The sequence below is a fragment of the Cyphomyrmex costatus genome, unplaced genomic scaffold, assembly GCF_001594065.2.
Source record: "Cyphomyrmex costatus isolate MS0001 unplaced genomic scaffold, Ccosl1.0 scaffold367, whole genome shotgun sequence".
Lineage (NCBI taxonomy): Eukaryota > Metazoa > Arthropoda > Insecta > Hymenoptera > Formicidae > Cyphomyrmex > Cyphomyrmex costatus.
Window position 1 is genome coordinate 399,609 of NW_017277851.1, and position 27,732 is coordinate 427,340.

Consider the following 27,732-nt stretch of genomic DNA (forward strand, 5'->3'; position numbering starts at 1 on the left):
GAGAGAGAGAGAGAGAGAGAGAGAGAGAGAGAGAGAGAGAGAATGAATCGTGTCTTGGAACTCGAACAATATATCTGAGATTAGTCGGAATTTATAGCTCTACTTTTGTTACAGATCTGCTGCTTATGATAAAAGAAATTACTTTTATGACGTACATTAATTGTTTTGTATTTCATATTGTTTGAATATTTATGACGTTTCGTTATTGGAGTATTCAGAAAATGTGAATTATGGATAATGAACAATACCTTTTCTATTGTTCATATTTTGTTTCTTTTTCACTAAATTGTGGAATTTGTAATAAAATTGGCAAATTAATGTCGACATAAAAGATAGAAAAAATTATATAGAAGCTTTATTTGGCGATGATAATTACCCAAAAAGTGGCGAGCGAACGACCTTCTGAATCGCTCAAGGTAAAGCCGAGAGCAAACGTGTGGGGTTGACAGAGGCTTGGTGGTGCCTGACGGAGATTTAATGCTCGCAGTGGTAATCTCATCGGAGTACCTTCGACCCATAGCCAGCCCATTCTGATGGAAACCGTTCTTCTTTCGCCCAGATCTTCCACATACAGCTCGCCTGAAATCCAAATTGCAAAAACGCACGTAAGTAACAATTCGCTATTCAATAACAATTGAATCAATTAGTTCGTAGTGATTAAATCTCGATGCCGTTTAGAAATTCTCCGACGATGAACTTTCAGTTTCATCGCGTTTAATAGCGCACGCCATAAATGGTAGTGGCGCTATTAATATTCGAGCCGCAGTTTCAATATTAAATCAGGGGAGAATCGATGATTCACGCGTTTATATCACGAATGTCCGTAATGAGCGATGGAAGAAATTTCGCATTACGAATCGGTAATTGCGTTACAGTATGATTTTTCAGAAATATCTACACGAAGAGAGCGGCTTTGATAAAGTATCTAGCCATTTAGCTAGATATACATCTGAAAGTAATTTTGTTGGACTATTTAAATAATTATGTAGGACGCTTAAGCTGGTTATTAGAATGTCAAAACTTTTCGTAGCATTTCCAAACAATGCTTGAGTTTCCTAAATATAAAATAAGTAAATAATACAAAATAAGAAGGGCTATATGAGTCAATGTTATTATTAAATTGACAACTGAACATAAAAATCTTATAAAGCATAATAAATAAAAAAAAATATAAAATAACAGACGTTTCGACACTTATTGTGTCATTTTAATGTTAACAAAAGAATTTTTAACGGTCGAAAGAATTACATATAATAATGTGTATATAACTTATCGCAAATCGTAGTTCGATGTGTTGCAATATAGAGTACAAAATATTATTTTTCCTGGATACCAAGGCAGTACAATTTCCATAATGTTAATCTTATAATAGTTGAACTAAAAGAAAATAAAACTTAATAAATCCATAATTTGAAATCTAAACAAGCAATTAATAACAACATCAAATATAAGTAACGTATAAGATTGTTAAAAAATAAAATTATTAACTAGAAATTTAATTATTTTGGTGAATTAATATGTGAAAGATTTAAATTGTAATATAAATCTGAGTTTTATCAATATGTAAAACGTATATACATTAAAATTGTCTGCTATGTCGTATTAAGTGTTGTCTGTCTTAACTTTCAAACAATTATAATTTGAGACAAAGTAACTACGCCTGTTTATTTTATATTTTTTTTATTATTTATTAGGTTTTAAGATTTTTATATTTAGTTGTCCTTCAATTTAATAATAAGTGATTTAATAATAACATTGGCTAGCCCTTTTTATTCTGTATTATTTAATTTATTATTTTGAGCCATTCAATATAATGTTTTTTATAAAATAAGTATTTTGATGATCTAACAAAGTTATTTTCTAATCAATCTTTATTTTTAGATACGCTAACATAAAACTGTTCTTTCTCTATAAAAGTTTAACTAGAATCTGAAAATTATTCTATTGATTATCAAAATAATTACGGAGGACAAGCGTGATAAACGACATATTAAAAAGTTTTGACATTTTAAAAACTGTTTACAATATTGCAATAATCATCATGCTAGAGTGTTTTACATTCTAACAACCAGATCGAACATACTGTATATAATTATTTTTATAAGCCAACGAAGTTTTCTTTTTATAGTAGAAGCGTAGAAAAATAAAAGCCGCCGTACCTTATCGATGACAATTGTTTATCAAGCTAACAAATATTTCTTTTAAATAATATTATTCATAGGACGCATATATTTAAAGACTACGAGTATAATATAATCGACCGAATGCCTGGAATTCTTCTGATTAATAATAATAAATAGCAACCAAAATCGCGCGTTTCGCGGTAAATCAATCACGCGCGAAATTGATTCTTACAATTCCTTAGCTCGCGATTTCACGTTGTCTCAAATTAGCCGATAGCTTTCGACGTAATCGACGCCCTACGTCATTTCATGCCAGACCGACAGGTATATTTCATCATCCGATTCAGCGACTGCTCCGTAAAAGGTGTACGTTCCAAACGCTCGTTACGATCATTATTTACGATGTAAACTTATTTTCCACTATAATATAAAAAAAAAAGAAAGAAAGAATTTACGGAGGAGGTCGATGATAAGGGCAACGAATCGAGAGATTGACGTCATCCGATAAACGTGGGCGATGAGCGTGGTATCTTTGGCACTTTATGGTTATTTCTCGCTCGTCTTGAATCTAAATGATTATCGACCGAAAACAGCATTAAATACCGCCTACGTTTCTCAACGTGACACTCAGCCGACTATTTTCGCCAGAGTCTGGGACGGAAATAGATCCTGCTGTGACGTCTTCCTGCGGTGCGGTGGCTGAATACTTGTCACCCTCATTTAATCTCACGTCTGCGAAACATTCCGAACCCGCCGCCTGCTGTCATAATGATAGCAATTTGCAACCTTCATTGGCAAATGGAAACATTTTCCTATTCTCGTCGGTGATATTAAATTGCGGAAAAATTGCTCTTTCAACAATCTATTTATTCTAACACATTAAGTAATAATTAAACCTATTTATTCTATATAAAAGGCTGTAATTTCTGGAATCGATGATTAACTGCCATTATTTTGCCGCCATAAAAAAATTCAGTGATTTCTGAACATTTCGTTGTACGTGGGGTGCTTGCCAGCAAGAGGCATATAGTGTAACATAGCGATCATTTCATGTTTGTTTAACAATGACAACAACGAGGATAACGATTCATAATGTGTCTCTCGCTAGAAAGTATTTATAAATTCGAAAGCGTTTTTAATTTGAAATATAGAATGCAAGTGAATTTCTACTTTGCGATGATTAATAGAAAAAGATAAAAGATAAAAGGGTTTATATATATATATATATATACATACACTTTAGAAGCTTTATACGCATAACGTGTGTATTACATTACATATTATAATTTTCCACTCAATAATGTAACTATTACGTACAACATATGTTATATTATGTTTATATTTTTGAATAGGAAATTGTAATATTGATGTAAAATTATTACTAGTTTATGTTCTGTGAAGATTATACAATCATTCAAAAATTGTTGCTTTAAATGTCGAGATTAAATATTTTCAAAAGATGAGATTCGTTAAGCATCTCCATTAGGCGTTTTCCAAAAGTTATGATAACGATTTTTGAAGAACATTCGTGAGCTTTAAGAAAAAATACGCACCATCGGAAGAACACAATCGATAAGATGTCTGGAATTTTTCTGGTTGACAGCATAAAATAGTCGGTGTTTACACTGTGCTTTAAGATTCTTTACCTGCATTTTTCTTCGTGGATAGACATGAACGTCATTAGACATGACTACAAATAAAATAACGACTTACGACACACCCTTCGTCCGGAAATATTCTTTCGTTAGGACGAAAATGACTCGCCCAAACAATCTCGTCGATTAACCCTTTGTTCCCCATCAAGTGTTAGGTAACCCCACTCGTTTCGCTTTCTTGCGTTGTCGCTATTATTACGACAGACGACAATGGACAGTCTAATTCTAATTAGTTTCAAACAACTTGAGGAAAATTAGTCTCAACAATTACCATAGGTGCAAGAGGGTCGTCGGACTCATTTGTCGTAATAGCAGCAAATGATGCGCATTCAGCTTGAAATATACTCACAAATTTGTGCAATATTTGTACGACCTCGGTCATGATATATGATAATCCATAAAAGCTAGCAAAATTTCGTAATGTTCTACGTTCTGCATCGGACAGCTAGAAAACAGCGTTATTTATGAATCCCATATCTCTTGAATGCTGAATAAAATTATATGCGGTACATCATTGAGAAAGTGCCGCTGTTTTCACGAGACAAAATTTACATCAAGATTATAATTATTGTGTTAGTAAAATGATTTAACGATACAATAATGTCGCAATTGCTAGAATTTGTGGAGCGATGTAACTAGCGGGACTATTTTCTCATTTTCTGATTCCGTCAATAAACGAAGAATAGATCGAAACGATTTTCAAATTAGTCTTGTATAATATTTCATATTAATCATGTAATATTGTACATAAACCATTCCAACAATATTGCAGCTGCATTGCAATTTTCTATCAATATTGCATAAATATCTCTTAATATTTCTCTATTAACAATCACGAGAATTGTCTTTATAATTTTCGTAAAAGGAGTATCGTACAGCATAAAATTTTACAATGCAAACGTTGCAGCAATGTTACTGTAAGCTTGTACAGATAATAAAATCGCGCGTTTTTACAAAAATTATGAAACTAATTCATGCAATTCATAATAAATAAATAGAAGGTGTATATATACTAGAAATCATATTTTATATTTTCCATTGCAACCTTTTTATCATCAGAGTTTTCAGTTCCAATCGACTTTCGTTTAATCTGAGATTATCTTTGAAAACTATGAAGCAAAGATAAATGGAGTCAAAATGGAGTCAAATTATGTCTGATTTTGCGGATTGTACAAATGTTACAAATGATGTAGTATTTTCTCTAACCGTGTAATGATTTTCACGCCAGTCATAATGAGTCACCATAAATTCATGGTCATTCCATTTGTCTATGCCGACAAAGCTCTCAATGCGTGAGATTTTTCCACGAACGCGTTACGAAGTACTGACTCATCAGCAAACTCCTTCGCAAAATGGACTCTTCAATTTTTTTTTTTGAAAGCAGCGAAGCGCATCGATTGCGTCAACAATTATATCATTTAAAAATGTTAATCGTTGTAATTGCGGAAGAAGTCATAAAGTTTCTACTAAAACTCGCGCGATGTTCGATAATCAAAACGAGGTTTCGAAAGACACATAATTAATTCGACTCGAAATTTTCTAATATGCGAGTGTTTAACGAACACAATCAACAAACAACACATGTTTCATCAGTTTATGTCAGTGTCGGAACATCTGTTTAGATTTCCTCTCCATAAATCTTTTGTTTTCTGGTTGAAAAAGTACATTCTTGAGAAGCTGTCGAGCTGAACACCCTTGAGAGTCGAAGACTATCCGAAAGAAGATAGTCCGATGTCTGCTCTCACGGTCCATTAAGCTTCAGAAAGCGAGCGTGTCGCCTTCATACGTGTGAATGAGCCATAAATAAAGTGGCCGTTTCTAAACCCGCATCTTACCGCTCTGAAAGCTTCTCGGACAAACGTATCGAGCTATTACTTATAGGACATGCCGCGAAAGTTTGCGTTTAAATTTAAAGCCATTGCGTCGGTTTAATTTCTTCGCTAACGAGAGATATGTATCGCTTTAACAGTTTCACCCATATTCATTTATTATCAACGTACTATAAAATAGTGACAAGAGTTACGATTTCTAACAAGTGACATAAGGAAATATATATGGAAATATAAGAGTATTTTTCAATGTACTTTATGAGAATATCTAAGGCAAAGCGTAACAAGTAGACGAAACTAATTTGGACCGTGTCATATTTCTCTTACGTGCAGAACTCTTATCTTGGTATTACGAGTAGGAAAAAAGGAAAGTCGAGCGACACTTAGCCGTGCAATTACTGAAGAACAATGACGCGTCGTATTGTATCGCAACTCTCTCTTTCTGCAGAAAACGTGCCTGGGTAAACACTGAAGAAATATGCGACTACCTGCACGCATAACTTTTGCAGGTATAATCCTGGCATTATCATGATCGGGTGTTATTTTCGAAAAATATCGCATACGAAAAATGCTGCGACATGCGGCGACATGTCGGAACAAAAAATTTGTTTAAAATTTTGTGTTAAAAACAAAATTAAGTGCAACCAAGCGTTCAAAATGTTACAAACAGCCTTTGATGGCGATACCATATCACAAGCACGTACTTACGAATGATATAAATGTTTTAAAGAAGGTCGTGAAGACGTTAACGATGACGCTAAATCTGGACGTCCTAGCACCTCATGCAACGATGAACACGTTAAAAAAGTAAAAGAGAGTGTGCTTGCTAATCGAAGAATTACCATCAGAGAGGTTGCTGAAGAACTAGGAATATTATACGGCTCATGCGAAGCGATTTAAAATTAATTTTTTTAATGGGTATGAAACGAGCTGGCAGCTAAATTCGTTCCGAAAATTCTGAATTTTCACACAGTTCTTGGCGAAACATAAGACCACTGTGATGCTGTAATCTCCCTATTGTCCAGACACGGCCCTTCGTGACATTTTCCTATTCCCTAAACTCAAGACCTCTAAAGAACAACATTTTTCAACGATAGAGGAAATAAAGGAAAAATCGCTGGCCGAGCTGAAGGTAATATCTAAAGAGGCGTTTCAACAGTGTTTTGCAAGCTGGAAACAACGTTGGCAGAAGTGTATTGTATCTCAGGGGAACCTCTTTGAAGGGGGGACAGTATAAAAATTGATGAATAAACTAATAATTCAGAAGTATTCATAATTATATATTTTATTACTATTGAATAAATTATTCATTGATCGCGATATGGTGAGTAAAAACGAGCCATTATATCAAAAAATACATCAATACTTCGCTTGGAAGTCACGCTGTATAATAGAAATAGAAATAAAATAGTTTTCGAGATATTTTACACTTTATTTTGGTATATTTTGACACAAAATGTTAAATAACTCGTAAATTGTTGACTTTTTGATTATCGTACCTTAATACTTTTGTGAACAGAATAATGAGATAAATCAAATGATGTAAAGAAAACACATAGTTGCTAAAAAAAATTTATGTATACAAAATAGATAATTTTTTAAATACGCAACTATGTATTTTCTTTACACCATTTGATTTATCTCATTATTCTGTTCACAAAAGTATTAAGTACGATAATCAAAAAGTCAACAATTTATGAGTTATTTAACATTTTGTGTCAAAATATATCAAAATAAAGTGTAAAATATCTCGAAAACTATTGGTTTTTTGGTATCTCTACCTTAATACTTTTATATGCAAAATAGTTAGAGAAATCACGTTATCTAAAAAAAATTACATAATTCCATTTAAAAAAGTGGAGGTGACCTTCATATCTTTTTAGCGCCTCCACTTAGAAAAAAAAAACAATGTAACTAAAACGTGTCCCCCTCGACACCATTCCATTTTTATTTGAAACATTTTTTTATAGCTGGCGTATTTTAGGAGATATTCGGGTGCGGCGATTAAAACGGGCCACCTGATATAAAAATTTAGGTAGATACAAATTTAAAAATGATTTATTAAAATAATAATGTTATAGGAATCTCTAAAGTGTTGACATTACAGCAACTATAATAGTTCAAATGCCCTATATAGAGTAGAGAGGGGCTTCATCGTCCATTTTTTACAATGTTTATATTTCTGAACAGCACGTGTTTATTATTTAAAGGTGTCCTCAGAAGCAATCATAATTGTATAATGTAATTGTAAGCACGTCACTGTAAAGAGATACTGTTTGCTATCGTAAATTTTTGTATTACTTTAAAGTTGAAATTGACGAAATAGTTTCGCCTTATCCTAATTATTTTGAGAGTTTAACAAAATTATTTTCAAACTCCTGTAGTTAAAATTTTTTATTTTTGTAATTCCTAAATTTTTTAGCAGCATCAAAATTACTAAGCAATTTACTATAATTTATCAAATAAATTACCGTCAAATTGAATTACTTTCATTTCTAAGTTTTGAAATAAAATTTATTTATTGTTACATACAACAGTCAAAAGTTTAACTTCTAATTATTTAAATAAGCTATGACTGTAAAAACAAAATAATAAAAAATATTTGCAATTACTATAAAAAATTGTTATGGAATTTGATTAAATTTTGATTATACGATGAAATAATAAATACTTTTTGATTAAATGCTTATTTAAAATGTGCGCGTATGCGTAGGCTTTTTTCCACATTTTTTTCTGTATACGTGAATATAATAGCCAGTCACTGTTCCGAAAAGTTTCGGTATGGCGTCCTATGAATACATACAAGGACGGAGGACGCTGTGCACAAGTCGTGCGGTAGCAACTTTAATGCACGTCGCTGCACGTTCCACTCCGCCCTTTGCGGTTGGCCCACGTCGCGTAAAACTCAGGAAGCCGTTTGTACCTTTAGATTCTAAGATAGGACGAGGAATGTCTGTTTTATCTACCGGGTGAGCCTTTCGAATCATTAAATCCGTTGAATCGACCGATTAATCACCGGTTACGCTAATTTCTCAACAAAGAGCTTAGAAGGGGGATGTATAAGTATGTACTGAAACTACGACTAGCAAAAACTGTAAAGCCGGCTATTTCAGGAGGTAGGAGAATCCTATAGTGATCCTATAGTGGAAAGGTTCCGAGGGAAAATGCAAGGACCTAAGCCTCTCTTCCGCACTTCCTTTTTGCCAAGCTACTTTTTTTCCGTTGCGCTCGGTCAACACGGGAGATCCTGTTCAACAGTTATTCATTTTTCACCTCATTCCTTCACGCTCCTCTGCCTCCTGTCAGTCCTGGCATGTCATCACGACCAAACAGGACCCCGCCTTTTTTTTTTTCTTCGCGGCCGGTTGCGTCGCGTCCTCGGAAGCACCATGAATTATTTATTCGTGAGGTTCATTGGGAGGAACACTTTCGAATTCCGGTGAATGTCCTCGATTTTCCACGCAGCTTGGCCGCCCTTCGCCCTTTTACCCTTTCCTTGCGTGCGTTGCAAGGACGAAGATTAGAATTTCATGGTTGCTGATGATGAGCGGAAAAAAAAAAGAACTCCGGAGGAAGTCGGCAATGCGCTTTCTCCGTAAGTCCCGCATAATGAGATTTGTAACCGCATAAAGGAAGAAATATTGCGAAATCAGATTATGCGTCTGATGAGAGCGATCGCGTTTTCCACTAGGTTAAATATGACATGGTATTTCTAGCCGCGGATTAAAATTTTCAATTTTATTATACGTTATTTTAAAATTGTATAATAAAAATATCTTCGTAAACTCTTACAGTAAAACTATAACGTTATATAAAGAAAAATAAATTAATCTCGTTTGTAATTGTAAATATATCATTTTCAATGTGACGCAATTTGAATTTCATTGCATAGAAAAATCGGCTATGATTGCTACAATCAAAAGTCGCCCATCAATACAGTTTTTGATTACAAGAATTATAGTACGTTTGTAACAACCATAAGGTGCTTATAACTAATTATCTTATAACTAATTATGCGTATTAAGATATGTCCATCTTACAGTTATCATGACCAAATGTATTGATAGACGAAAATTATCATTACTTCCGGTTGTGGCAAACGTAACGTTTTTCCTGTATAGCTTAGCTTCAGTCAATAACTCAGGATTAAAACTCTCGCGATGACGTGAGCGTGTCAAACACCCCCAGACTATTTTCCAAAGCGGAAAGAAGTACATTCACGCGACATAGGTGAAACGCGACGTGAAAGTGACAATCCCGCAATGCGCACGCAGCGTCAACCGAGACAGAGCGAGCGGTGGACCAGGGCGACTTGTCCAGCGCGGCTTCCGGTCTCATGAGAAACCAGGAAACGGTTCGGCCGATGGCGGGCATGTCCGCTGTCGTGCAAAATGAATCCACTACCGTGGCGTAGCCAGGAACTACGGCGGAAAAACGGTCACCGTTACCGTGCCGCTCCGTGCTACCGGAATTCGCATACGGCCTCGTGTAACTGTTGCGACGGTGCCGGGCATCGCCAGCAGAGTGTGGTATGTCAGTCAGTGCGCGGCCAGTGGCGTAGAACACTCGCTCGCCTTGCCAAATGCACCTGCCTGCGAGTGCTTTCCAGTCGGATGCCCGCCACATGGCGACCCAACAGAGTTTATCCTGTTACGATTGATTCATAGCGCCTCCTGTGTAAATACTGTGTTTCCAGAATTCGCAGTTGCATGAGAACGCTTTTTTCTTTGCGTAAGAGAGAATATATAGAAAGAAAATGCTTTTGCTGAAATATGTATTAAAATTTAATTAAATACAGATCTAAAAGTAATTTTATTCGATTATTAAAGTAAAAGTATCCATGCTCGTATCTTTCTTCTCTTCTGCCAGGATTAAACTGATAATTCTGTGGCAGAGAATGTCATAAACCGCGAGACAGTGTATATGAATGCTGCGAACATGCAGAAGTGGCTCACATTGTCCCGTCTAGCGAAACAAACGGTTCGTTAGCAGTAATTACAAGGCGAATCCGTTAGCAGCACATAGGAAGGAGCGTTTTTTTTTTTTTTCAACAGCGTATTCGTAAATCGCGTATGTCCGCAAGCTGAAATTTCGAATGGTCGACTTTGTTGTTTTGCGACGTACAGTAATTTTTGCTGTTTTGCCAGTCGCAGCCCTTTGCAATTTCATTTTACAGTCGTGTTTAATTATTCGCAGTCATGATCGCTAAACTCTTAACCGTGTTATTCCGCTTGTTGTGTCAGGAAACTACAACCTTGACTGTGTGTATAAAAAGCAGCCTCAATTTATTTTCTTAGAAAAGGAGATAATAAAAGCCATAGAAAAACTATAAAAAAAAAAGATAAAATTGATATAAACATAAATATTATTTTTCAATATAAAACTGTCTTTTAATTTATTTTTCAATTAATTTTTCGTTAGATATAGAATGTTTACGACAATTTGTGGGGCACATTTTATATTCATGGTTGAAGTTTGTATCTTTTCTCAAAACCTCTCTTTCTTCGAAAATTCAATTTTCCTCTTGTGTTCACTCCACAACAATTTTTTGTCGAAATGCACCGATGATAAGCACTGCGACAAGCGACAAGTTTTGGCCTACGAAAATAAATAATTCAAAGGGAGGGTGGGGGGAGGGGGTTGACGCGGCGCGAACTGGCCAAAAGCACACGGAACACGCATCCCCTTCCTCGAGGCCATCGATCTTCTCATGTAAATCAAGCATTCGTCTTCGTGCGAGTCATTTATTATTATCTCACTCTTTACATCGCTCTTCGTCCTCTTCCTCTCTCTCCACCTTTCCTCCCTTTCACTCCAGTCTTTGCATCCCCCTCGCGATGTGTCGGACAATGTGGCACCGCGCCCATAAGCTTTTTGTGTGCATTTTGGACGCGCGCGCAGGCATGACTTTGCGGCCTTTCTTCGTGAGACACCTTGCACTATGAAGATTCGTTCCCTCGGTAGCATCCCGTTTTAGCCGCCGCGGTCTTTTACGTGCCTTTGCCACTCGTCGCGTGGTCCGGTCGAGATTTTAAATCCGCTACAATACAAATAAACAGACGAAAATTTCATGTAACCTTTCTTTCGGACTTCGCATATTTTAATTTCGCAGTTTCGGTAATTCGCACCTTTGAGGAGACTACAGCACAAAAACTTGCAGTGACATCCCTTACAGAAATCTGTGGCCAATAACAGTAATAAAATTAATTACTGAAGACAATAATTAATTTACTTATTTTAAGTATTAAAAGCACTCTGTTGTTTAGTTCTTTTCTTTCAACAATGAGATTTATTAATTAATTAAAATATGTTTGTGATAAGGCTCAATAAATTTAAAAATAATGAAAAAGAAAAAGGGCTACGAGCCAAAAAATTCGTTAAAATATTGTTTGCAAATAAAAATTGTCATTCGATTAAAATTACGTAGTTTAATTAGAAAACAAACGTTTCGGCCTCTATTAGGAGGTCAATCAATGTTACCATGATCGCAAGGTGTTAACACAAATTTCGAAATTATAAAATTATAAAATTACAAAAACATAAAAAAGTATTACAAAATATAAAAAATATATATAAATATGGGTGTGCAACCTCACTCGCATAGTTGAAGTTGTATTCATTTCGGCACATCAACAATGTAATTCGTCTAATTATAAATATAGTTTATGAAAGCGTGTGATAATTGTTTCTTATATGTAAAATTGTATCAATGTACGATTTATAAAATTGTCTGTTGATAGAACAATGCAATGAGAGTCAAGTTTAAGATGTTACACATTAGAAGTTTAGAAATTTGAATTATTGTATATTTTAATTTATATTTTAACGAATTTTTTGGCTCGTAGCCCTTTTTCTTTTTCATTATTTTTAAATTTATTAATTAGTTCTTGTAGCATTATAAATAACTAATTAATTACTATCTTTCAGTAATAAACTGATCAGTATAATAAAATGGCCAATATTATTTAGATTTTTGTATGCATTTTATCACTGCAACGTTTACAATGTTACTACAATATTGCTGGAACGTTGTGATATTGTTGGAACAATCTGTGCTGTATGGGAACATGACGAGCCTTTCGACATGATGAGCCTCTTTCACGTACGGCTTTAGACGCATTTCTCGGCGATATACGTGCACGATGGAAATTTCTCAAACAGGATACAAAACTTTACCATGTTGGTTGTTGGACGACAAAGGCTATTGTCAATCTCCAAGCGTTGCCGCACAATAGCAGCTGAGAGAAATAGTCGTTCGATGTCAATGACTGGTAACGAAAGAAGTTACATCAAACAATGTCGTTATATGCGCATCAACATGGAAATATATTGACATGAAAAATCATAAGGAGCGTCTCGTTTCTGCCGACAAAACATCGTATAGTATCATATCTTGCTTTCAATTTATAACTTCATCGCCTTTATTTTAGTCTTATATTATCTCTATAGTGTTTCTCCCATTAATCTACACGGTAGAGATTTCTCTTGCTCGCCACGCGCGACATAGTCGTTTCTTCTTCTTTTCTTTATCGCCTCTAGTTCATGCGTTACATTGATAAAGCAAAAACATCGAGGAAGAAAGCAGAGTGAGAGTTGGCGAGCGAGAAGGGGTGTGAGATGAAGAAATGAAGGGATAGCAGGGGAGCAAGTAGGAGAGCAACGGACGTGTGAAAACAGAGGAAGCATTCATTTGAGTGTGACACGTGTTTTCTTGGTGGCTTCTTCACTCTCGTCTCTCTCGGATGGGCGTTCCTCGAGACGGCGTGAAGCAGCTTAATTAAACGCGAAATTTCTCCGCAAACGAACCGGGAAGTCGCCATAATAAAATTTCCATCGTAGAAAAGCTGGGCGTAGTAGATACGCCTCTGGCTGACGGAAGCTACTTTCAGAATTTCGCGTATACCAAAATATTTTTTGAGACGAAAGAATAACGCTTAAAAAAGATTTCATATACGGTAAAAAATATTTTGTATGTGTTAAAACTGGTACACTTCAGTCATTGCTCAAATTTTATGTTGAATTCTTAATATCCTAGTGTTAATTTAATATAATTGTTACTTGAATACTTTAAATTAATACAACATATAATACTTTAGATTGATATTCAACATTTCTTGTTAAAATAACACAATTTATAAATGAATAAACAAATTAAAATAATATATATGTTACAACATAAATTTCTAAGATAAATAAATAAAATTTATGTTAATTTAATGTTAAACATTAATTTTACTTTAAAAAATGCTTTTACAGCTTGTTTACAAATTACGTCAGCGTTACATTTTTACATAATATTTTTGCTACTTTTTAACATATTAATTTTATATTAAATTAACATAGAAATATGTATTTGGGTCACGTGAAATAACTGTGCATGAAAAGATAGCAAATGGTAAAAAATATCAATAAAAACCATAAATTAAAAAAAGAAACATAAAATTATGATAAGTGAGTTAAATAATTTCAATTTTTCTCTCAAAAATCAAGATGATTCATATTAAGGTTATTTATTAATTCACCCACGCAATTAATAATATAATATACTATCAGTTAACGATTCTATAATGAATGATTGTAGTAAAATTGCTATTTATTAAATATCAAGATTCTGTACCATAATAAATACTTTTGACAAATGGCTTGATGATGAATCGCGGCAATCCTCGAATTACTTCCTCGCTACGTACCAGTCGAACGTGTCGGGGATTTGAAACGACATGATGACGCGACGAAATATGAACAGGGAGAGGTATATGATTGAAAGAGGAACAACAGGGAAAGGATCCTGTGTTAGCAAATTCATTGTACAAATTGTAGGTAGAAGGAAAAAAACGCGTGTATTTTTTCGCAAACCTTAGCAGTCTGTTAACCTCTAAGTAGATAATCTGAGATGCTCAGAATATTCCAAATGAATTTTATTTTTATAGTTACATCTTTTAATAATTGTAGAATTAAATTTACAATATTTATATTTTTGTGAGCTAGGGCAATGTAAAAATAATGAACTTTAAAGCTTCTGAGTAGTTATTTTTATTTTTTCTGAACAAGCGTTTTAGGATAACTCCATGCGTAGAATACTACAATCTACCTTTTCAAAGATTAAGAATCCGGCTCATAATGACTTGACATTAAGATTGAATTAGGCAAGTAGTTTGGCAAATCATTTATAGGATTTTGAGGATTGGCGAGAAAATCGAAAAAAGGGGCTGGGATTTTCAACGGTCTTCCAACATCTGACATCATTTATTCTTATGATTGACGATCACGATCACAAAGAAACTTTCAAAATCCCTTAAAAGGTACGACAAAAGACATGTAGGGGACAGTAATTCTGTTTGTCCTAAGAATTATCACGACCCACTGTCACAAATTCCGGAATAAGAATTTTTGCGGAACGTTCGAATTGAGAATCGTTCGATTACAGTTAAGTTTACATATTTATTTTCTGCGATTATTATCAAAAATAAAATTTAAATAGAAAAAATTAAAGTTATTTTAATTTCACTTTTTTTTAAATCTTATAAAGATGTTTGTTTTTTATTGCAAATTATTGTATTATTGCAGTAAGTAAATGTAGAAATATAATTTCTGCCTGCGCGCCACAGCATCAATTATTTTAAAAAAGATAATTAAAAATTAGTATTAAATTGATATTAAAAATTAAGAAAAATTTCAATAATCGACCTTCTTTCGCTTTTACTGCTTCTTCTTTTATAAGTATTATTTGATAAAAACTACCATTATATTCCTGCACACTTTCTGCTGAGCACAGAAATAAGACTTCTCAAATCTTGCACTTCAGCGATTCGCGTGAAGTACTTACGTTCAAGTTCGAACCGGTAAAGCTTTTCTTTTGCCGCGAGCGACCGATCGATCGTGCGACCAAGCCGATTCGTCGCCTTTTTCTTCACGCGCACAAAACGAGTGCATTATGCTTAGCGAAACAATGCCATGAGACTCCCGTGGAGCAGGACATCGGAGGACAGCTGGCTGGGGAAGCTTGAGAGGTCTCCTGCGACAAGTGCTGTGATCGGCAGTCGATTGTTCTCTGGCCGATCAATACAGCCGCGTATTGGAGACGCCGAGTTCAGTTCAATGGTTCGAAAATGTCACTGGTTGAGTGTAATAACTTTTGAGCCGCGATTCCATCGTGGAAGTTAATATACGGTTTCTCGTAGCTATTATTTTGTAATAACAATTTTGATGGACAAGCGTATTATAAGTACGACTTGTCCTCGATGGAAACTTTGAGCTATTAAATATATTATAAAGAGTGTCGTAAATGCGGGTGAAATTTAATATCCCTTCTGGAGGACTTATCGAGTAACCTTTTACCAACCTCATGTAAACGCTCTTAGCGTTGGATGTTGTGCTATATACGCGATTAGTTTTTTTCCAACCTTTGATCTATTTTTAGCGTCAAAAGCTTATTCATGTGATAATTACGACTTGATTTGCAATGACAAGTTAGTTAGGTGAGGTCGACACGAACTTGTACGTTTAAACGCGTCACGTACAAATTTGATCGCTTATGTAACGAGACACAGTTATTTCGTTAATTAAGGAAATAGCGCTTTATTATTTCTGTGCTCGTATCATTTAACGTGTCAAAGTATGTAAATGAAAATTCGCGGAGACTATTTATTTTCATTCTCCTGATCAATATTTGCGCGAGTATAAAAATATTCAGCCCTTGGTTTAGTCGTTGTAAAGTACTTTATAAGATATGATAAAAGAAGGAAAACTGTTCAATATGTAAAATGTGAAATGCATCTTTAACTAATGTTAATAAATATTTAACGGTAATCTATCTAGATTTTCCGTATCGCTGTTTTAAAATCCGTAATATGTTATATTTAAAATATATAATTTAAATTTTGTTTTGATAAGGTCCAACAAAATTATTTTCAGATCTGTATTTATCCTTTTTAGATACAACAAAATTGTTCTTTCTATGTAATATTACAATTCTCTTCGAAGAAATCAACATTTACCTTATTATTTTTATTTCATCTGCAATTGAATTATGGTTTGGAATGTTCCATACAGATTATCCTATTACATAATAATCGAGAGATCACTTGGAGATTACAGTGGGAATTACAGGGAGGCTTTCTCGATGATTCTCACAATCGTCCTGTTAACGATTGGTGTAACTATCTCCTATATGTCTTTTGGCACAATTACGCTAATTCTCTGTCAATAATTTGTCGGGCATATCGATGCTGGGAAGAGAACCGAGAGCGTGGCGATGCATACGTTACGCCAATGAAGAAGCCCCGTTTGCTGAGCCTTTCGACACGGTCATTTTCCGACCGGTAAATTTCCATACAAACTGCTCGAGGCCATTTCAGCTCAGAGCTCGCGCACTCTCGCGAGGGGTACAAAATAAATTGACTTTCTCGTATCCCTTTCATAAATTAGGTGTGTCGCCTGCGATTACGATTCTTTCAATGTTCCGTCGTAAAAAGATTAAAGAGGGAGCGTTTGTATCTTTCTATCTGACTTTAAGAGCATCCAGAGACCATGTCTTCTCAATATTGCAGTGACATTTTACGATGCGTTCTGATCTAAAATACTTCCTTTCGTGCGCCCGCTGGGAAATGGCTCTCGCTTTCCCATAGAGGAGCTAAGAAAGGTGTCTGTCCGGATAAATCAATTTTCCGCGATATGAAAAGCTGGTAGCCGACAACTGGTCGCGGCTGTGCCGCCTCTTCGAGACCCTCTCTCGAGCTTACCCTCGGGGCATCTCATCCGAGGACTCCGGAGCCCTCGAAAAAAGACAGATCCTCCTCGTGGTGTCGAGGTGTCGCGCGTGAGAAAGGGGTGCGAAAGCTCGTCTTGTCTCTGTAGCTGCCGCTGCACGCTATGGTGCCTCCGAGGCCCTTTTGTCAGTGATTATGGTTTTCTGTCGCCTGTGTACGCTCCTTCTCTGCATCCGTGCAAGGAGAAAGGAAGGAAAGAAGGCGCGCACACACACAGGAGGCGCATGGCGGAACGCGACGCGGACGCAGGCCTATAAAGGTAGAAACCTGATTCCGTTTTTCCATCCCCCTCCTTCACTCCGGATTCTTCGTACGTAAGAGAGTCCGCTCTCCCTTTCTCGGTACTCGTTCGTTCTCTCATCCCCCGACTCCGATGTGTCGCAGTTTTTCTGTCTCTCCTCTCCCGGCCGCGTGACAACGACCCGGAGCTAAATAAACATCATCGTTGGGCTCTAATGGAAATCGAATCGAGCCCGCGACACGACACAACGCAAGCTTCCGCAGCTCGCGCGGACGTGCGCTAAACGGCGCCATCGTGGAAGACCGGTTCCACGTTTAGCCTGTGAACCCTTTCCTTTTCTTTTAGGAATTACTCGACCAAAATGTTCTCCACTTCTCCCTTTCTCACTCCGTCTTTCGGCCGGCCTCTTGGCTCCACGATGCGACATTAAAAAGCTCGCGGACCGGAAAGGGGTGCGTGCTTGTTTGCTTTCACGTGAAAGCCAAACCTCTGCTTTGTGTCGAATTCCTTTCATCGACGACGGTAAACGAGGATAAATTGTTGGCGCCATTGTAAACGATTTCGGTTTACCACAGCGGTCTTGTAATCACGCGCTAAATAACTCCTCGGCGAGATCCAATCCGCGAAAAGAGCCCGCGCGCTCGCCCATTTGATTACAAACTCAAGAGAAGAGCAAGGGATGAGAGCAGGAAAAAAACAAATTTTTCCTCTTGCACGGAGGATTTCACGTCGTTCAAAGGAAGGCCCTTAACCCGATTGCTTGACGACTCAATCCCGGCACGACCCTACAATGCGAGAGCAGATCGAGATAACATTGTCGCACGATTTTTCGTGACGACCATTGTGACGCACAGCTGGCCGAAGGGTTGCACCGCCATTACTGCGATTTTGTCCCTTGATTCCAGATGGGTCGACCCTCCAAGGAGATACACAGACGGCTTCGTAACTCTTTCCTTTGGAAATTAATTGTTGCACCGGTCCCGTCGCGGCTGGGGTAAGGCCCACTCGGACCCCCGAAGTGCTTCTTATCGCGCTATGCGAGTCCACGAAGCGATCTGGAAAGACGAGATGACGAGTTTTCACGCAAATCCCATCGATCTATATTGCTGCAGAACGATTTTTCCTCATGCGATTCTTCTCCTCGTCTTTCGCGACTTTTTCTTCTTTTATCCTTCACCAGAGGGTATAACGTAGGGTGTAATACGATATGGGGATTATGTCGCGCCTCGACGGCACCTAATTGAACCCCGGAGGTACCGGATGTTGTATATGTTGTGACCGTTAGTCGACCAATTCCTGAACGACTTCATTCATCTGCTTTTTACAATGAGCTACCTTGATGCAACGGAACATAATACGCATCGTGAAATAATTTTGTACTACTTGATCTGCTACATTTACTCGATAGAAATATTTAAATTTAATTATGTTAGAAGTATTCAAATTACACATAATTTTAGTCTAAATTATAGATTACATACACACTTTTGTAATACTACATTATAATAATACAATGTAACAAATTTTCATCAACTTTATATTCCTGAATAAGTAATGGATATTTCTTATAGGACTTGACACACAGAAAAAGAATATCTTTTCAAAAATTCCATCACCCTTGAATTTTTAGAAACTTTGAACTTTGAATCTCTTCCATACAACGCAAATTTGTTATAGCGTAAATATAAATAATCTTTTATAAAAATAAATGTGATGATATAAAGCTCATTTTATTATTTGAAGTGATATTAAATTAGTAAAATTTATTGATAATATTTAATGTGAAAAAATTACAGTGACTTATAAGATTTTTATTTCTTGACACCTGAATGGTGATTCTTATGCATTTTACTTTGCAAAGTAAACGAAAAAAAATCATAGATATTTAAATTTCTAGATTTAAAAAAAAACAAAATGTTTAATGTTAAAACTTTTGATCTTATATTCATACATTTTTTTGATCTTTTTTGAGCCTTGTAAGCTTTGCTTTAACATGTGTAGCATTCGTTACAACATATCTTGATATTACATCGTAGGAACAACGATCAATGGCCTTACAAGACGATTTATATCGAAAGGTATAAAAAATATCGCAGGCTCCGGCAGCCAAGAGGAAAGTAAACGGTTCCGTGGGCGTGCAAGATTTCCCTTTCAAGCCTAACGATTGAATTTTATTCAAAGAATAAAATCGCGTCGTACATTCCGTTGTTGCGATAGCAAAAGGGTTGACACGGCCTTGTCGAATCGTCTCCGAGCACCTTTTCTCGCACGGGGGTCGAACTCTGCCAACAGCTGGCGTTGCACTTAACATCGCGTGACTATCACCATCGTAGGGGTGTCGCGTACGTTATTTGGATTACGAAACGGGGGTTGCTGACCTCGGCGTACGCTCGGCGCGTTTACGAGAAGAATATTTTCCAGTAAAGCTATCGCTTCGGCCGATAAATACCAGTATGCTGCCTACAGGCTGCGAAAGCCAGCACGCGCGACACGAGCATAAGTGCCGACACACACGTGCACCGTGTGCAGGACATTTTTCCAGGATGCTCAAGCCGGGAAGACCAGTTTCTGCGGCTGATTCTGGTTCTCTCTCTCGAGAGGAAGGGCCAAGGTGAACGCAACTTCCGACGGCGGCGACCATTTATTTTGACAGTGAGGATAGGGAACGAGTGTGATCTAGCTCGTTGACGCGTCTATAGCGTAAATAACCGCGATGAAAGAAAGCGCGGAAGCGAAAGAGATTTCGAGAGACGTCAGAGAAGTTAGAAAGGAATAAATACGATTTGATATGATCCTCTTTCACGTTGTATAATATACCTGATTTATCAAAACATTCTGCACGAGGGGGAATATGATTAATGAAATGCTCGTGAAAATATCCGAGTATTGCGTTGTGCTGCGCAAGGAGTCTCGAGCGCGATATCGGATTAACCGACACGTTATATCCTGGTACTCGCGTAACGAGAATTAATGGATTCGAGCGCAATCGGATAGTTCTGGGTCAGCGCGATGCATGTAATAAGAAATCAAGAAAGCTACGTAATAATCGAGATAACGTTAACGCACGCGGGATTTAATAATCGACGGAGCGCGCAATTCAATCTAGGTCGAGAGTCGATTTTCTCGAAAATCGTGCGCGTATGGAAGAGAAAATCGTTAAAGATTTAGTGGTCCGATTAGCCGCCTATTCCGAAATCCGACTCGAGCAATTTATGGTATAGAAGCAGTAAAAAGAGTTCAACGGAAACGCCACCCGCAGCGCGTCGCATAAAGCCAAGGAGTGTAAAGAGCGAAATGAAACTTCAATGTAACAATTACGATTCGATGTAACGCGTCTAACTCTGTAATTATGTTGTTACCGCTCCCATTGGTTCAACGGGCTCCTTCGTGCGTGGCCGTCTAAGCAGGAACGTCGTGAGATCTCTTTTACCGTCTCTTTTTCCGGCACGGAAGAGAATAATGCTATTTGATTCCACATAATTTTATTAAATCCTTTCAAAAGATTTACATAAACAAATCTACACAGAAAAAATGATTTTGTTGAATTATCAAAATAACATTGACATTTTCGAGATTACTTATTTAACGATTAATAATAAAATGGTTTTTTTTAAACAATAATTCTTTAGATCCAGTAATTTATTATATTAAATCTAAATAATTATTATTAAGAACGTGAATATTTGAATAAATATTTAAAAAATGTCAATTTTTTAAAATTATGTATTACCAAATTTTGGCTTGGAGTATATTTAGGAATGATGAGCAAAATGCTGCAAAAAGTTTTGGCAATCTACTGATCAGCTTGACTGCCCCAATTATTTCAATTGCGTAATAAAATTATTTTCGAATCTAGCTGATTTCTTTAATCGCTTTTTCCCTTCATGTTACAAAATTCAAAGATCGTTTTAAAACTGTAGAATTATAAATTGCAGAATTTAATGGAACAAAATGAAGGCCTTTATATCGATCGTCATGCACGCGTTATATGCAAGAGGAACTAAATGAGAGGAAGAGCAAAATGAGCGTACAGAAAACGATCTCGTGTGCGTAACGACACGCGTGTGGGCACTCGTAACCGTTCCACTTGTTAATGTAGCATCCCATAAGGTAGCTCGTGAAAAATATAACTACGGATTCCTAGCACAGTCTCGCTGACAGAACAAGCGTGCAAGAGGATTTGTAAGAAACTCGATTGACATTGATAAAGACACCCTTCGCGCGCGTCTTTCAACATTCTCGTATATATGTTTTATGTGTCTCGTACGATTCAAAGAGAAATTGCACTTGCAATTACTTGCTAGAAATAATTCGCCATTCGTTTTGCGAGTGTAGATATGCGAATATTATACAAGTGATCTGATTCTTTTGTAATTCATAGAATTAATGTGCGTCTTTTATCTTAATTAAGACGTAAAATATTTCTATTGCTCATTTTCCTATATTTTTCTTTTAATATATAATCCATTGTATGTTACGATATCCATTTCGGTAGAAAAATGTATTCCGTTTTCATTTCATTCTCCAGTGCCGATGGGGGGAGGAGGTTTATTGAATCCATTCAATTAAAAATCTCTTCGTCAAAAATATCGAATAATTTAATTCTTTTTATGTTACATCTGCGAATTTCATTGAGATACTTTATATCTAGGTTGTAGGAATATTCGTTTCAATTTTTCTAGCTTGAAATAGTATATTGTACATTTATAAAATTAACGATTAATATCATTCGATAGAACAAAGTTTCAGTTTTAAGAATCTGATTTCTTAATTACGGTACGATGATTTTTAACGGAGTTATGAGTAATTAAAATCAAAATGTTTCTTTACTTATTAACTGAGTAACTCAAGAAAAAAATCGTAGAAACATTTAAAAAAAATAATTTTGTAGAAAAAGCTTCAAGGTTTCATAATAGTTGTGTAAATTTTATTTGAGCATGTAAAAGATTTGGTATCCACAAAGTAAAAAGAAATTTTTTCATCATTTTTAGCTCGTAGTTTTTTATATGTAAAAATTGCCTAATTTACATGAACTAAAAAATTATGAAATCCTTTTCTTAAATTTAAATTTTGTTCATTTTTTACGAAGATGTATATATAATTTTGAGCTAGACAATTGAAATGGACTTTTCGATATTTAATATTCATTATTTTGTTACAAGTAATGTTATTTTGATTTCTCGAAATTAATTAATGCCTTTTAATCAACATAAACCGCGAATGGATATGGAAATTAATTAATGCCTCTTAATGAACATAATATATCGAATGGGTTTTATAAATCCAGCATTAATAATTGTGTTCCAAATTTCGTCATTAGCTCCAGAGGGTTAAATATATTATTTCGTTATCGATGGATAATTTAGCAGACCAGTCGGCTACTATTTTCGTGTTCTGTTGAAAGTAGAGTATCGATCAAACGGCAAAGATAACGATTATGCGAGTTTGTACGGGCGCCTTGGCGAAATTCTAAAAATGTGCAGTCGTTGCCGACCGGATAAGAGTCCCGTAGGAAAAAGGGGAGTAGAAATGCTGCCGAGAGAGATCTAAACGGAGCGGCGACGCGGCGCCCGCAAAGAACACTGGGTCACAGCAAACGGTGCAACGCCCTGATATGTTCCGTCCTCGTCCGATTCGCCTTTGCGCGCCGCAATGTCCTTTCTCGCTTGCTCGTCTCGTGTATCATCGATTCACCGTTCGCTATCGTTCTCGCGACCGCGAGAATAGCGTACGTTCGTCTCTCCCGTCGCTAGCAACAACTACAATATATCTCGCCTGTAACGTCGACTTCCGTCCCACGAATACCAAGCTACTGTTGTGCCGTTTGTTGCCTCTTTTATCGGTGAGCATCATACAGTGTCTCGTTTTCTCCTTCTCGTGTGTATCGCACACAACCGTTGTTTCCTCCTTTTTCCAGGTAGCCGAACGCGCGCATCGGTCAGCTGCTCTCTCCCACATCTGGCTTTTCATTCACCTCAATGCATCTCCCGTGGAGGAGCCAGATGTGGAAATTTCAAAGTAAAAGTTTGCGAGTCATGTCATAAATATTATCGGTCCCTTTTCACCTGTTAAAAGTGGTTTTATAATACAATAATAGTCTTCAGCTACTTCGGTCGATTAAATGAAAATAATCAGGATCATCATTCTATATTTTGATTATTTACGTCTATACGAGGTCATCAAATTACTTCTCCTGTATAAAGTGTTTGCGAACATCTTTCGAAGTGGTCTGGTGGATTTCATTGTTTCTTTTTCTGTTTTTTTTTTTTAATTAGATACTTTCCAGAACCAGATGCTCTCTCATCTCTCTCTTGTCTTCACAACGAACTGGATCTTCTTTGTTCTTGAGCTTCCCATGTAGTCTGTAGCTTTTTTCCGTCTCTCTTGTTCCCGCGTATGTTTTTGTCACTGTCGCTCGATCGAGTAGAATGAAAGAGCACGAGTCGTTCCTGTATCTGACACACGGAGGGGAGAGGGGGGGGGAGGGCAGGGGGAGGACCATTTCCTGTCCGACACGGACATTATTCTCATCAGCTGTTCGAGACGGAGACAGAAAAATTATTTTGACCCTTCTCTCGAGCGTCATTCACACCGATGAATTCGGATGCATGCTATTAAATGATGCTTCTGTTTTATCTTCTTTATCATCTCTACTCATTATTGAATACTAAAGTTTCGATATCGCATCGCACACATAGATCAACGTACAATATTAAAGTCTAAATACTTAATGTTTATAATTTCGAAAATTGAATAATGTGAAGGGATTTAAACAATACTTTGTTTCAAGACTGGTTTCTCTCGCTATTTCGTTGAAGCGATTTTCTTCACGTTTTTCAACGTTCTTGATGGCATGATGCTCTCTTCTGTGGTTCTCTTTATGATACGACACACCGAGGGCATCTAATTACACCCACTTGAGAGACCAGCATTCTCCTCGTCAAGCAGCGCTAATTAATTTGTGTGCGAGAAACCGACGACGAGACACGTGCGCTTAGAAAAAGTGTCTTGGTGTCGTCGCACTCAGAGACGTTTGTCGTTCAAGAGAGATCGTCGAGATGACAATTGAAAGCTGTGAATCGTAGATCGTTTTGCTAGTAAATCATTCACAAGTCATGAATCAACTGCTATCGTCAATACAAAAGTACAGTAAAAAGAAATAAGTGATGTATAAAAGATGAAAATCGATTCGAGATGTGAGAAAATACACGACAGCCACGACAGCGAGTCCTGAAAATCAGACGGGTACGGACTCCGTAAAGCATTTTCACAACCGCTTTTCTCCAGCAGGACTGGTTACGCGAATCGGGGAAGCAGACCCGGTTCGAGGCGATGCAGTGATCGTAGAAATCTAGCTTGAAATGCGATTTCGCTGTAACATCCGAGGTCGAGGACGACGCAGAAAAGAGATTTGTAACAGTCAGAATGACCATGATTCATTCTATACGACGATATGAATCGACTGATAATGTTTTATGGACTATCTACGTTGATATCTCAATGATAAACTGTGAAGAAATCCAAGTAATGCGCAAAATATTTCTTAAGTTTCATATAAAACGCGTAAAACTACTATTTTTGTATACATATTGAAAGAATTAACGATTGTTAAAGTATCTAAAAATTTTTAGCTACATGAAAATCTGAAAATAAATTTGTTGAACTATCAAAATTAATATGTAGGATATCATCACCAATAATATTCTGCAAAAGATTTTGACACTCCAGCAATTATCTCGAGTGTCCATATAATTATTTTTAAGAATTGAAATTATATGGATTTTATAAAAAATTACTTTATCTTGACAATCTTAATTATTTTAGATGACTGGTATAGATAGAAATTTGTTCTAAACTTGATTTTTACTAAACTTGTTTAATAATAAATACTGAAGAGGATCCAAATTAAAATCAAAACATGTATGTGATTTTGTATGTACATAATGAAGCTTTTTATTTGATTATTACAATATAATTACACGCGATAATCGATTTTCATATCGTTAACTGCGTTCACTTATGCAGAGTTTCTTTCTACTTTTTACTTCGTGATTATTTAAATGATCCGACAAAATCATTTTCAAATCTGTATCTAGCTAAATTTTTAGATAATTTAGCGAAACTGTTCTTTTCATGTATACATACGTATGGCTATAATTATCACGAATAACGCTCGACGATTGGAACTTCCATAACGAACGTCGTGTAACTCCGGATGTGTTATCGCCCGCAGGCATGATAAGGAGTGAGGCAATGCAACGAGATACCAGGCGCATATATACGCATCGCTCGAGCGCGTACACAACGCACAGAATATCTACGGATCCGATACCTACCACCGTTGATCTTGAAGAGCGCTATCACTCTTGAAAGAAAACGACGTCACCTAGCAAGCAAGCTTGATTTTTCACATCTAATCGCGATTTATAGCTGTGGCTCGTAAATGGCACGAGGCGGTTACCGCGGATGTCAAATACATATACGTGTAGAAGACGAAGAGCGAACATTTAGTGAAAGGCAACGCGCGCGTGTCTTCCGTGGCCGAGATTCGAGTCTTGATCGACGATCGAGAGCCTAAGTTAAAGTCACGAACCCCCGGGTTGTCGCGTCTCCTTCGTTTGATCCACCCGAGCGGAACACCCGGTATACGGGCGCGATTATTCGCGATTTATTATTCGCGCTCGTGCGAGGAGCGGTCGGCCGCCGTTGTAATTTGTTTAGACTCGTGACGCAGGCTCTGTCTCTCTTTCTCTTCCTCTTTCTTCCGTTCTGTCGGGCACGTCGACAGAAATGATCCTCTTTCGCCTCCCTTAGCTCAATTGAGCCTTTTTAACCGCAAGGCCCGCCGCGCGTCTACGCATCATGACGCGCAAGCTCAATTTCGTTCTCTGAATAGCGATACTTAGGGGATTACTTCATGAAACGTGTAATGCCAGCCAGGGATTTCTCAGGAGGATTCTCGAGTATCAAAAGGATTCCTAGAGAATCGCAGAAACTCGAATACGGATGGGGTCCGACTTTATCTACATGTGTATATCTTAATCCCCGGTCGCGGCGAGTTCCTCGTGAATGGCACTTGTGGACCGTGCTTAATTCGGCACTGTGACCCTAATTTAAGTCGTCCGGACTCCGAAGAGAGAAGAAGAAAGAGAGAGAGGAAGACGGAGGAGGCTCGTCGTGCAAAAAAAAGACCGAGCCGTGCGCGAATTAAACGTTATATATACGGATTCGTTTCTCTCGCGAATATCTTCGAAACCGCCGAATTGAAAACGATGAATCGTACACCAATGTGGCGAAGAAAGGCCACCATGTAACACCTTGAAATCCAGTTTCCCGCTGCCACACGCTGAAGAACGAGAAATGTGAAACTCGCGTCGCGCCGTTCAGGTCGACAGCGGTGCGAGTGTCTTGTGGATTTTTTAAAAGATCCCATTGGCTATTTACACGACCGCAATGCCCCTTCGTGGTTACAAAGAGCTCCTTTATGTCTCTTCGAGGCTCGACTCTTATTTCTCGAAAATTGTGAACCGAGAAGGAGAAAAGGGGGACGAAGAAAGGGCGCGCGAAAGAAAGTTTCATTAACTCTCAGTTCTCTCAGGAAATATTTTCCAGTCACGAGAATTATCAAAATAACTTCAACTGTGCCTCTAATTAAAGCTTACATAACGTTTTACAAATGCACACAAGTTCTCGCGCCACATCGTGCTGAAAGATAATTAACGAGAGCGAGTGTATTGCAGTCGAAATTATAATATAAAGCCGCTATCGAGCAGGTACGCCATATAACACGATATGGCGCCGTTTCGCAATGACGGGATTGGCGTGTGCCGATGTCGTAATCGTTTATCGAATGTTCAATGAAACGGAAAATCCGATAGGTTTAATGAGATTCCCGTTAGAAGAGAAAGGGTTGTTCTCTTGTCAGGCGATACCCCTATCACGGGGAGGAAAACCCAAGGTAGATATAAGGATTCGACACGACCCCGAAAATCAGCACAAACATATCGTGGCGATAAATTCGCTCGCTTTCTTTTTACTGTTTCTTGACCCGTCAGGAATTGAGGTATCTCGTTCCGCATTAAACCAAAACTATCCTGTCGCGTAATTGCGTCCCCT

General features: G+C 37.1%; 1 protein-coding gene across 1 annotated transcript in view; it reads right to left on the bottom strand.

Moving 5' to 3' along the window:
- Positions 1-27,732, bottom strand: part of LOC108776630 (uncharacterized) — a 40,452-nt gene that overhangs the window by 6,475 nt on the left and 6,245 nt on the right. The window contains exon 2 of the mRNA XM_018543302.1: positions 377-579. Coding sequence (XP_018398804.1) covers positions 377-579 — 203 coding nt within the window. The remainder of the gene's footprint in view (positions 1-376; positions 580-27,732) is intronic.